This window comes from Octodon degus, unplaced genomic scaffold (genome assembly GCF_000260255.1).
Source record: "Octodon degus isolate 3935 unplaced genomic scaffold, OctDeg1.0 scaffold00234, whole genome shotgun sequence".
Taxonomy (NCBI): Eukaryota; Metazoa; Chordata; class Mammalia; order Rodentia; family Octodontidae; genus Octodon; species Octodon degus.
Genome location: NW_004524810.1, coordinates 1,760,543 through 1,774,456, shown reverse-complemented (window position 1 = coordinate 1,774,456; position 13,914 = coordinate 1,760,543). Strand labels below are relative to the sequence as shown.

The window sequence follows — 13,914 nt, the reverse complement described above, 5'->3', positions numbered from 1 at the left end:
AAAAACATTTCCCAGCTTTGCCTGCTGAGGCACCTGCCTTTGGGGCAATTTCTCTCCAGTAGCAGCAAGCAAACCAAATGAATGTACAGAGCGCTGTCCCTGTTCTCTCCGTTCCCTTCTAAGGTATTAGAGCTTCTTGGAGAAATGGCTAAATTCAAAATTGGATCAGGAGAAGAACAAGACCGACCTGCAACATCTTGTTAGGCCCCAACTAAGGAAATACTTAAAGAATAACAGGAACATGTCGAGACGACCCAGGAACCCATTCCAGGGGACTGCCATCAGCCAAATGTCACGTAATTTAAGTATTAAAATAAATTTTAATTTAAGCAAATAATGATAGCAGATTTAATATTATGGAAAAAAGTCAGAAGCCGTGAGCTACTATAACATAAACAGTGGAGGGGGAAAGGCTCCCGTGGAAAGCCCACTGGTTAATGTATTGGCTAATATGTAAAGAAAGATGCAATTACACTTCACCGTCTGCTAGTCATCATCAAAATAATTGATTCAGGAAAGAATCATCTGTGAATCCTAATGCTGATGAATTAACCAATAAGGCATAGAATCTTTACGTAGCTGCAAGACGCTTTAGTAACTTTGTTTTTTGTGGCTGGCTCAGCCGGCCCTGGGGGCGGGGCTGGCCTGGAATGTGGTGCTGGAGTTGGAACCGTGATCCCTGGGCTCAGCCTAAGCTTGCCCACGCAGGCGTTTTAAACTGCTGAGCTATCTCTCTGGCCTAAACTAGTAACTGTTAAGGGGAAGCCCGCTAAGCATTGCTGTAGTTAGAAGATCGACGTGACATTGCAGGTAGAGGGACTCATCAAAGCACGTGCCTCCTGATTCGATCCGTGAGAACAAGGCAGAATTACCTGTGCCACGCTGCTGGGGGCACATAGTTTAATTTAATCATGAGGACATTGTCACACAACCCAAAGTGTGGGCCACTTTGCAAAATACCTAGCCTGAACAAGAATCCTGGAGCCGTTACAGGTTGAGACCCAAAAATGCTGCTAACTAAATGAATGCATGCTTTTAGATTTTCTCTAACTATAAAGTCAACATTGGAATAATGGATAAAATCACAAGAGTGTAGCTCACCTAATGTTCTTTCAATGTAAATTTACTGATTTCAGTACTGTGTGTTTTCATAAGAGAATTCCGTATTTTAGGAAATACACAATAAAGTGTCTAGGAATAAAAAGACATCGAATCTCAACTTTTTTTTAGTCTGCAACTTTTTTTTTTAAATAGTTCAAAAGAGAAAAATTTGTGTGTGTATGTCTTCATATGTGTTTAGGAAAAGAAAAAAACAAGTGTATTAGATGTTAACCTTTAGGGAATCCAGGTGAAAAGTCTCCAGAAATAAAAAGAATTCCTGTAACTTCTCTGTAAGGCTGAAATTATGTTTGGAATATTTAATATATTCCTTAATAGTATTATTCAAATTAAGAAATGAAGCATTCAGTATGTGAAAGACAGTAAAAAGAATGGCATCACAAGTGAGATTGGTAAAGATTTATATTAATTGTATTATTGTATAGCACTGAATAGAGTTATAACACATGCATACACTATTCTACCACTGTATTTAGTAGGTAACTCCTATAGTGTAATTACAATACTGTACCAGCGTGATTCTTTGCAAATTCAGTAAAACCTGGTCCATGTCTTTCAAATGCAGTGCTTAAGAATAGACAGTATCATAGTGACCTGAGTCACTGTCCTATCAGCTGGTACGGGAGGGGGGAGTGAAGGAGTGAGGGGGGCAGGCGGGCAGTTCATGTGAGCGCTTGCTGGAGGCAGACACTAAATGTTTCCCCTCGTCTGCCGGCTGTCCTGAGACCGGGGCAGAAACAACTCAGATGGTCGTTTCGTCAACATCCTCCGGGTTTCATGTTCCAGAGAAATCCCAGGGCAGTAAAAATTTAGAAGCTAAATGTTTAACTTTCCAGAATGTTTAACTTTTCCGCACAAGAAAAAGCAAGGCTCACAGAAGCAAACTTCCTTGTTCACCAAACACTCAGCCCAGAAAAATTGAGGGCTCACACATGCAACTGTGAACTTTGCACCGCTGGATTTATAAACTCCACAGGCCAGAAATAGATTCTGTCGCTGATCCAAGAGTCCGCGCTCTTAACAACAGCCCTGTGGTTGCTAAAGCCTTTCAGAAGCGGCATTCGGCTCCTGCTTTGTCCCTGTACATGTGATTGAGCCAAGTTAAGTTGATCTGAACCTGAGAGGATAAACATACTGCCTTTGTAGGGGTTTCGGAGCCCTCTGAAGAAGGCTGCTGAATGACCCGCTCTGTTAGGGTGTACAATCCTCCAGGGGGCACTAGAACATTCCAGTGCCGTTGACCATATTTCATTAAGTCCAGAAAGGCTAACTGCATTACCTTATTATAATTGATTCCTTCACTGTAACTTTTTCAGTTCCATGAAGATTTTCTATCCACTTGCTTTTACAACATTTGCGCCTTGATGGAATATTCCTGCTTCTGAGGAGGTGGAGGAAGGAAAGAGATCATCTTTTGGATGAGCTTTAGAAACTGGAGCCATGTCCTCTGGGTAAACAAGAAAGCTTTCAGCCCACTAGCAAGGACAGTTTTTTCCAAATGTTCTTAATCTTGTTGGGAAAAGAAAAAACTTGAGGAAACCGAGAATTCAATTTAGTGTCTCAGCCTAATGCTATGCACAAGCCACCCTGTTATTATCATTATTAATAATAAACACAGTAAATGTCAGACAGGCACTTCATGGTAAATTTTTATATGAATTTTATGTCAGAGTAAGGGGTTGCCAGGCTACTGCATAATATTACTCAGTTCTGGTCCAGGAGTACAAAATTCCAGCAGGCCTTCTGAGCCTGTCCCTCCAATTAGTGGCTACTTCATTATGAATAAAGAACCCTCATTACTGTGGGGCTTCGAGTGAAATAGGATCCCCTACCTCTTGAAATCCGCCTTTCGAAGTACAGACAGTTCCCAACTTACAAACAATCCACTTAAGAACCACCAAGGCATTCAGAGGTTGCTGCAGCCTCCTGCAGCTGCCAGTCCGGGCCCCCTGCCCAGGCCCCCTGCCCGGCCCCCACTGCTCTCCTGGTCTGCCCCAGGGAGCACTTCCTACCCCCCTGCCCTGTGGAGCCAGCTGCCCACCTGCCCCTCAGACTGTACGGCTCTCACTGAGGGTTCAGTGAGGCCTCAGTGCTACTGCTGGTTTTATAGTTGAGCTCAGCTATGGGGTAAATAAGCTTTTGTGGTCTGCCCTGGGAACCGAACCACCATTAAAAAAAAAAAGAAGAAGAAGAAGAAGAAAGAAAGAAAGAAAGAAAGAAAGAAAGAAAGAAAGAAAGAAAGAAAAAGAAAAAAAACCTGCCTCCATGGGAAAATGTATTCTGCGTTCCCAACAACCAGCCAACAGACAGTAAAATGTCTGTGGGGGCTAGCTTCCTGCTCCTAGCAGAGAGCAAGCAGGAGAAAGGATCAGTGTGCACGTTCAGGGTTCTGGGTCCATCTCTGGCACCAAGCTGGCCACGAGGTCTTGGCAAGCCCTTTAACCCCTCTGGATCGCACATCATCTATAAGATAAGAGGGGTGCTGTACAGGAGCTCTATGCCTCCTCCTGGCACCAAGACTCCAGCTGGTAGAGGGCTGCCCTCGCTTCACTCATTCATTCACTCCTTGCCGAGGCATTTGACTCAGGACTTCTGCATTGCTCCAGGCTCTGAGCCAAGTGCTGGAGAAACAGTCAAGCGACCCAGAGCCTGGCTCTGGAGCAGCCTGGGGCTCACATGGAGACTTTTACCTAAGCAGGAGCTTATAACCAAATGCAGTGATTGAGATGAGCACTCAGTGTCATAAAGCTCTGAAGATGGCAGCTAGATCAGTGACCCTTCCTCAGAGAAGGACGTGCCTGCTCGCTCGCTCGCTCGCTCATCCTGGTTTGTGGCTTCATTATCTCTCTCCTCCGTTAGCAAGGCTGGGCCACTGGGAACCGTGGCTTCAGAGCTGTGGTTCTGGCTGAGTCTTTAGTCCTCGCAGAAGAAGTCTTGCTCTTCTCCATGTATCACAAAGACTTAGAATTAGGGGATGCTCCCATCAAACTAGGGGTGCTATTTTGAATGTGGCCTTCTGCCTGCACTAGGGAGCTGATGCATAAAAGGTTCTCCCTTCCCGCTTTTGGGGTCTTCCTTGCCCTGAAAGGCAAAATTGCCATTCAAATCGCTGTATCTTGGATTCCCAGCAACTCAGGCACTCCCAAATTTAAAAGTAAAATTCTGCACCCAAAGATGTTTCTAGAGACACAGCCATCTGTTGCTCTCTTCTGTTAATCTCTGACTGTAATCCTATCCAAAATTGTTTCCAGGTTCCCCTCCTACCCACACCCACTACTAAAGACCAGAACAACAAAGTTGACTCAAAAAGGCCATCTGACATTTGGAGGGTGACATAGCGAGAATGGATTGGGTTTGAACCTTGGCCCCGAGCTTTGATCAGATGTTATGAAATTACGTCATTGTGGGGGTTCCTGAGCTGGAAAGGGCCACAGCTGGGTGGTTCATGGAGATTAGCCTGGTAGATTATCCTGTGTAGGAAGAATGCTGCAAGAATGGGGGGAGGAGAGAGATTGGACTTCCACAGTAGCAATGGGGAGATTTAGAAAGCAAGGAGATACGTCACTCTGCATTATAGAATGAAGTAACTTTTCATGATCTCAGAGTAGTCTCTTTCCTTTTCTTTTTTTTATAAATAATTTTATTGAGAAACAAATAGCAATAGGACAGTTTCAAAACCAATTACTAGCACAATTTCAATAATTAATACATTGCATATTGTTGTCTTAGTGGTTATTCAATGTACAAGATGCAGACATGATATCCTGTCCACAAACACTATTAGAACAAATATCTCTATTCATTTTTTTGGTAGGACAGTTTCAATAATTAACACATTGCATACAATCTTCCTAGTGGTTAATTGCTGTACAAGATGCAGACATGATATCCTACTTACAAACACTATTAGAACAAATCCCTCTAGTCATTAAGAGAATGCAACTATATATCTATCCTACCCACTTTGAATACACAGATACAAAATGGACATTCATCTCTATCCCCTTTTTTTGTTAAATTCCGTTATTTGAATATTATAGGTGTGTAAACTCAGCAAAATATTCTAAAAGAGTCCAGTATCCTATATTGTGTATTGTGTCTCCTGCTTAACTGGCAATGTTAGAAATTGTTGACCTGAGTCCCCCACAGCTCAACATAACAGCATGGCTTTATTTCTTATATTTTGTTTTTATACTTTTCTGCTGGATGGCCAAGACCAAGGTAAAGCAGGACCTATGCAGCAAGCATTGTAGCTTTTGGGTCTGATAAGGTCAGTGAAATCCCCTCAGGATTTATCCTGAGATCCTGTACCTCAGATTGTAGGACCTTTGTCAGTGTCAGCCATGTGGATGAGTCACAGCCATTGCTTGGCCAATGGACTCTCTGTGAAAACCTGAGAGAGTGTTTTCTCTCCATGTGACTCTCCTTCGCACACTCTACATCATCGTTCTCTTTCCTTTTCATCTGTGAAAGCAGTGTGATAATTATATCTGGAAATAATGCCTCAAAATCTTTCTTTTGCTTATCAATAACTAAACACTTCAAGAGAATTTTAGGTTACAATTGTCCAATCCCAATTCCATCCTGTTCCCTTAAGGCTGTCTTTAATGTAAAAAAAAAAAAAAAAAAAAAAATCCTGATATTAGGATGAAAAATATTATCTCTGCCACTGGTGCCTACTGGTTAAATTGTGCCAGGGGGCAGTATAACTTTGGGCAGACCTCACAGAGGTAATAGTCATTGTATCAGACTCAGAAGAGTCTAATATTCATGAAATCCATAATGTTTGTGAAGGTCTCAGAACAGCGTATGTATGTATGTATGGTCCTTGTTCAGCAGAACATAAGCATTTTTATAGTTGTCCAATTGTAAGAGTTCATTAAAGGAAATAATTACAAGCAAAAGAAGTAGCCTGTGTATTAATCAAGATACTGAATGGCTTGTCCTTTGAGAAATGGAGAGAATACCGCTGAAGTCAGGACTCGACTCTTGCTAGCTGCCCTGCTCCCTATCTTCCCATCTCGCTGGCACATTGAGCACCAGTGGCATGTATGGAAGTGAATTCATGATGTTTCCCCCAATGTGCCAGTTCTTTTCTTTTGTTTTTCTTGATTGAAGCTTGATTTTTCCCTCTCCTGATTCATTATCTCCTACTCTTTTTCTTATCCATGTATTTGGTTTCAAAATCATTAACGATCTCTTTCCTGCTCCCGCTTCTCCATTCTTCTCAAGTAGCTGCTCCCCCTCAGCCCCTTACCTGCTGAGGATCTTCAGTAGCTTCCTTGGGCTTAAAACATGAGCTCTCAAGATTGTCACTCACAACCTTTGGGAATCCAGGGCACTCTCCACCCCTTCTCCCAGTGCTGCTGTCCCTAATAGCCTGCTCTTCAGGTTTTCTTTGTCTTTACAATGCAGCTGGGACTCATAGTGATCCTCCTGTTTCAGCTTCTCCAGTGCCTAGATTACAAGTGTGCATCACCATGTGCAGTCTTGGTGGCCGACCCAGCATACCTGGGGGTGGGGCCGGCGCAGCATGTGGTATCAGGGATCTAAACCTGGTCCCTGCGTTTGCCAAAGCAGGTGCTTAGTCTGCTGAACTATCGCACCAGCCCCATTTCTTTCCTTCTTAACTGTGTTGATGCCCTCTTTGCAAAGCACACCTGCGTTTTGGACAATGACTATGCCTGTCCTGCTACGACACTGGCCATTCTACATTCCTTACCCGTGTCTCTGCTCCCTTTCCCTGGAATGCTATCCACAGATCTCTGCTTGTCCCAAAGCTCCCTCTTTTCTGAATGCCCATTGAAATGCTCCTGTGCATTTTCTTTTTTTTTTTCCAGCATAAATTTTTATTTCTATTTTTTATTTATTTATTTTTAAAAATTTTTTATAAATTTTAATGAGAAAGAAATAGCAATGAGAGTTTCAAAACAGGCTAATAGGACAGTTACGATAATTAATACATTACATATTGTTGTCTTCATAGTAGTTATTCACAGTACAAGTTGCAGACATGCTGTCTTGTCTAAACACTATTAGTACAAATCTTTCTTTTCATTGAACTAAGAGAAAGCAGCTGTTTATCTATCCTAACTATTTTGTATGTACATATTTTTTTCATTACAAAATGGATTAAAGATCTAAACATTAAAATAGAAACACTAAATCTCCTGGAAGAGAAAGTAGGAGGAACTCTTGAAGACATAGGGGTGGGCAAAGAGTTCATGAACAAAAATCAAACTGCAGAGGAAACACTTGAAAGAATTAACAACTGCGGCCTCCTCTTATTGAAAAGTTTTTGCACATCGAAAGAAATTACCAACAGTGGAAAGACAACCCACAAATTTGGAAAAAATTCTTAAGGAATAGACACTCAGACAAAGGTCTTCTATCTAGAATTTATAAAGAACTAAAAAATATCAGGGCCCCAAAATTTAAAGACCCAATCAGAAATGTGCATCCGAGATGAACACATACTCCTAGGCATTTTCAAAACTCTCCTAGACTACTTTGTGTACAACTCATTTGCTACTTAACATTTCCTGCTTTTATCAGGACTGCGTGCTTGTACAGCTCCTTTATCAGACTGGGATTTTTGAGTAACGTAGTGTTGTTACCCTGTATGAAAGAGTGTTTCCTCCAGTGCCTAACACCTGGCCTTACAGGTAACAGATACCAGGTACTGGGTGCTTCCTCTGCACCAAGCTCTGTGCATATGATGCATACACTCTCTAGATGCCATTTGGATATATTATTTTGTGTAATCCTAACAAGAGCTTTAAAAGGTACTGTGTTTCTGTTTACTAACTTGAAAATTAGAATTTGAATTAATTGACTTGTTTGAAAACACAGAGACAGTTAATGTCAATGTGAACCTATGAGCCCAGATTTCTCTAACCTCAGAGAGCTTGTTCTTAACCTTCCTATTCCAGTGTGTAGCTCACAAACTTAATATATAACAGATCACCTGGTGGTCTTTTAAAAAACATTGCTGAGGGAGCCAGGGAGATAGCTCAGTAGAACAAGTGCTTGCCTGGCAAGCACAGGGTCCTGAGTTCAATCCCCAGTACTGAAGAAAAAAAAAAAAATGCCAAGCCCATCTGAGAAATTAACTTCTGAACCTGTTGGGTAACACAGATGTTCCTGGTCTTGTCTAGAAAATGTACCTGAGAGCCACTGAATAAGCATATTAAGCACATAAACATAATAATTCATCAGCAGATGAATGAATGAGGGGATGGATGGATGGATGGATGGATGGATGGATGGATGGATGGGTGGGTGGATGGGTAGGTTGGTCAGTGGGAGTACCAAAGATACATTTAAACTTACTACTTGATTTAAAGTAAGTCTGTTTTATACTTTAATTATTAGTCATAATCATATGTTCACTTAAAAATCTTAGAAGATCAGGGTGAAAATCCAGCTTTATTTTGCACAGCATTTTTTTAATCTATCGTGGTATTTTTAAATTTGACTTTTTCAATATTTTTAACCAAAGGAGGACATAAATTACCTTTTTTATCTCTTAAATCTGTTCAGTCCAATTAATGTTTGGGATGGTTTAAGGATTTCTCCCATCTTCTCTAGTGTAAGTTATCTTCTGTGTACTCCTGGCTATAAGTTCAACACACAGTAGGTTTTTAATCTGCATAAGGTCATTAGATTTTATTTGAAGTATGACTTATTCCTCCACACCTAAATGTATTCTCAAGGGATTATTTGTACGTGGCCTGGAAGAGAAAAGGCTGTTGTTCGATTTTCAGTTGTGGTATATTCCCTAAGTAACATTGTTAGAACAAGTCTCCCCCACTCCCACAGCATGTGCTGTTTCACTTCTAACAAAACAACCCATCATATAAATTCAGCTGTTACTCCAAAGTAGAGACTCTAAGCCTGTCCCTACTGAGCACGTCGCAGCTTATTGATAAAGGCACAGCTGGCACAGAAGCCAGGGTACGAGTGGCACCAAGCGGCAGTGGATGCCTATGACTTAAGGCCTCGTCTTGCTCTATAGAAGTAAGATGAGTTGTGCACTCCCCTTAGGGAATGCGAGCATCCGACGTGTGCCTGAGTGCTTGGCTCCTTCCTTGTGTACCACACTGAGCAATTCAGGAGGCGCGGCGGTTGTGACCTTGCTTGTGCAAGTTAAAAGCCCATTGATTTCTGCAGGTAAAAGGTGCTAGCAAGTTAACTAGCTGTTTTTCTTATCAATGAGAGGAGCATATGAATAAACACCATTAGGGTACTATCTGAGTTACTGATAATTTATCATATAATGACAAGTAAATTTATTCAAATCCTATTTTATATTTAATCCACTCTTGGAGCATTTTTCTAATGTGTCTTTGTTCTATATTATTTGTCCCTATGTCTCATTTTCCCATCAACTTGAAATTTCTCCAAGAGTGAGTGTCATTCCTTATTCATTTTTTAAAATGTTTTTATTTCATTTTTATGCTCACAACCACTCTGTTATAGAGACATAATTGACCTTCAGGGCACTAAATACAAAGCCTTTCATGTAACTCTAAACAATAGCATTAAGCTTTACAGTACTGAAGAAAGCTTCTCAAACACATTCTCTATTTATATATTCTACATCTCATGTCAGAAATTTAGAAAGATTAAATAAAATGCCCAGGGTTATAAAGTGAAGAGTCTCTCACCCAGGCATAGAAGCCTTGCTACTCTACCGCAGTGTTTAGTGATGAGTGCATGAAGTTGCATCAGAACAACCTCCTCTGTAGCAACCTTCTCCTTCCCTCTAACTTATGCACGCCAAAATGTGCCCAGCTCTTAGACTCGTCTGCGCTATCAGATCATCAGGCTTTGAGAAGAAACTTGGGGGTAGAACAGACAGAACCACATGGGAGCAGGTGGAGATTACATCAGCCTCTAGGGCAATGTATATTTGGGGAATCGAGTCCTGCTGGTAATATTTAGCAGTCAAGATACGATCTTCTTGGGTAAGGAATTTTAGGAGCGCAACTAACTTTCAGTGTCAACAGCTGATTTTGGGGTGCTAAGCTAATCTTCACCTACCTTTAACAAATTATATATGACAATGTAAACACATGAAAAGCTATAACACACCATACCAAAACAAAATTTAAAATATAAATACTGTTTATTGTGATGAAAATGATTCTAGCATTTAGATGTAGATACTATTAGGACCTCACATTTGTTTCTTAAGCCTTGGCTAATTTTAGCCATGTTTAAAAATCTTAAAATAGCAAATACCTAGGAGTATATCAAACAGAAGATATGAGGCCTCTCTACCAAACTACAAAACATTGCTTAGAAAAATGAAAGCACACTTAAAAGACAGTTTATGGTTTAGATATTAGGGGTTTTTTTTGTTTTGTTTTTGTTTTGGTTTTTTTTGTGGTACCAGGGATCAAAGTCAGGACCTTGTGCTTACCAGGCAAACACTTACTCCACTGAGCTATCTCCCCAGCTCCATAATAGATGAGCTGATTTTTTTTTTTTTTTTAGAACTGGGGTTTGAATTCAGGCCCTTGCACTTGCCAGGAAAGCGCTTATTCTACTGAGCTATCTCCCCAGGCCCTCAGTTTATGTTTTAGAAGACTGTTTTCTTAATACTCTTCATATTGTTCTGTGCATTAAATACAACGCAAATCAAATTCTCAATAGGTAATTCACAAGATGATTACAAGCTTACACAGTTTATGCAATTGCCATAGTATTCTTTATAAAGCATAAACAAAAATGGAAGACATATATATATATATATATAAAATTTTATTTTATTGAGAAACAAATATCAATGAGACAGTTTCAAAGCTGATTAATAGGATAGTTTTAATGATTAATACCTTGTACATTGTTATCTTCTTAGTGATTATCCATAGTACAAGATGCAGACAGAATATCCTGTCCAAACACTATTAGTACAAATCTTTCTTCTCATTGAATGAAGCAGAAGTAGCTGTATATCTATCCTAACTATTCTGCATATACAGATACAAAATGGTCCTTCCGTTGTATCACCTTTTTTTTGTGTAGTCCTGTCAGAAATGGGTATTCCATTGGCATCTAAATACTATAGGTGGAGCCAGGGAGATGGCTCAGTGGAATAAGTGCTTCCCTGGCATGCACAAGGGCCTGAGTTCAATCTCCGGTTCCGCAAAAAAAAAAATAATAATAAAAAAATAATAATAATAATAATAATTTGAAGGTTAGGATAGATATATAGTTACATTCTCTTAATGAATAGAATGATTTGTTCTAATGGTGTTTGTAAATAGGATATGAAGTCCGCATCTTGTACAGCAATTAACCACTAAGAAGAATGTATGCAGTGTGTTAATTATTGAAACTGTCCTACTGATTTGATTTGAAACTGTCTCATTGTTATTTGTTTATCAATAAAATTATAGCAAAAAAGAAAAAAATAAAAATAAATAAATAAATACTATAGGTGTGTGAATTCAGCAAAACAATCCAACATAGTCTAGTAGTTCACAATAGTAGTGGGTTATCCACAGAAGTTGTTGACTTGAGCCTTTTACAACTCAGCATATTAATATGGCTTTACTTTATATACCTCATTTTTATACTTTTCTACTGGATGGTTAAGATCAAGATAAAGTAAGACTTGTATAACAAGAAATGTAACTTTTGTATCTGATAAGGTCAGTTAAGTGCCCTCAGGATTAGAGAATATTTTCTCTCCAGGTGATTCTCCTTAGGCACACTCTACATCATTGATCATGTTGCTCTATGGCCCCATAATCTCCTTGATCAGAAAATTTGGGACACAACTGAGTTACATGATGTTACAGTATAGGTTCTCCTATGTCCTGAGGACTTATATTTATAGATGTTGAGAGTTATTATACAACTAAAATAATTAAGGTAGTAATAACCATTGTTAATTTCCTATCGTCCTGTTTCCAAAATCTGTATCATTTTCCTTGTGCTTTTTGCTCTTTAAAATACGTTTTAAAAGGTAGTATAGTATTGGCTGAAGAAAATTCAGCAAAATAGTGGAGCAGAGTAGCTATTCCATCAGTAGACTAACACATATAAGGTCACTGGATATATGACAAGAGCATTACTAAAACTTATTGGAGGAAATAATGTCCTTTTTAATAAATGACACTGGATCATTTAGATGTAGAAAACAATGCACTTGACTTGTATTTTATATGAGGCACAATAATTTTTTTGCCAGCTCAGCCCACCCTGAAGCCAGGGCTGGCATGGCATGTGGTGCCATTGATCAAACCACAGTCCCCTGTACCTGCCTAAGCTTGCCTAAGAAGGCACTTTAGACCGATGAGCTATCTCACCATCCCTAACACAATAATTATTTAAAGGTGCATCATAGGATAAAGCAAAAACAATGGTTCTGTGACATGCCAGGCATAGTGGTGTAGGCCTGTAATCCCAGCACTTGAGAGACTGAGGCAGAAGGATGGCCATGGGTCCCAAGTCTAGGCTGGACTACATAGTGAGTTCAAGGCCAGCCTGAGCTATATAGGGAGACCCTGTCTGAAAACAAAACATAGTTCAGTGGCTTTAGAATAGACAAAATGTTCTTGTACAGGACACAGAAAGCACTGACCATATTGCAGTTTTATCTGGATATGCTGCCCCCCCCCACACACACACACACTCAATGCAGTCATGGGGGACAGGCTTTTCGCAGGTAACAGAATGTAGAGTTTTGATTGATTCATGGTCCAATGCAGGGATCACAGGTGTCAGTGCCACACCCACCCTAGGTAGCCTGCATACAATATAAGGGATAGAAGAGTCTGCTCTTCCCACCTGTCTTGTTGCTTTTGCTGTCTTCTGCCACCATGAACTGTTGCCCTCTGCCATGTGTCGCCCTGCCTTACGCCAGCCGATTATGGACTGAAACCTCTGAAAACTGTGATCTAACCTTTCCTCTTTTAACTGTGGGTATCAGGTATTTCGTCTCAGCAACAAAAAGTAACACTATAGTAGAAAATAATAATTATGCATTATGAAAAATAAGTCAAGATGCTCATTGAAGACACCATTGTGAAAAGATAAAGACAAACAACAGATAGTGTGAAGATATTTTTAATATGTATATCCAACAAGAAACTTGTGTTCAGAGTGTCTAAAAATTTACAAACTCCTGCCCCACAAAATAATCACCACCTATTTGAAAAATGGACAGAAGCTCTGCATAAGCACTTGACCAAGGAATGTAAGAACTGCCCAATGTATATAGAAGAACACTTACATTGTCAGCCATCAAGAAAGTGGTAATTAAAATTTACCATTAGTTAAAAGCACTGAAGGTCCAGTCAAATAGCTCAGTGGATAAAGCACCTGCAAGCAGGTGCAGGGGTCGGGGATTTGCTCCTTGGGCCTACCGTGCTGGCCCCACCCCTGGGGCGTGCTGAGACAGCAATTGAGATGAGGCATGGTGGTGCGCGCCTATAATCCCAGCAGTTAGGAGGCTGTAAACAGGCAGATCACTGTGAGTCTGATCTAGTAGTGAGACCCTGAACACCCTGTAGACCCTTCCCTAAAATACAAAAAAGGAAAAGAAAAGAAAAAAAGGCACTGAAAATAGCAAATGTTAATGAGCATGTAGGCAGCCAGAAACTATGATACATTGATAGTTGGGGTGAGATCACTTGGGAGAACTGTTTGTCATTAACTACTAATATACTTTTGAGCCAGTGTCCAAGGAAAATGAGTATTTGTGTAAAACATTTATAATAATATTCATTGCAGTATCATTCGTAACAGCCCAAAGTGGAAATAAAACTGAATGTACATAAA

General features: G+C 40.1%; 1 protein-coding gene across 5 annotated transcripts in view; it reads left to right on the top strand.

The window, feature by feature from the left end:
- Ica1 (islet cell autoantigen 1) overlaps positions 1–13,914 on the top strand; it is a 148,757-nt gene that overhangs the window by 71,218 nt on the left and 63,625 nt on the right. Inside the window, exon 7 of one of the 5 annotated variants that reach the window (XM_023705978.1) lies at positions 124–254. The exons of the other annotated variants lie outside the window; for them this stretch is intronic. Coding sequence (XP_023561746.1) covers positions 124–204 — 81 coding nt within the window. The 3' untranslated portion in view covers positions 205–254. Of the gene's footprint in view, positions 1–123; positions 255–13,914 lie in introns of those variants that run through there. 5 annotated transcript variants of the gene reach the window in all.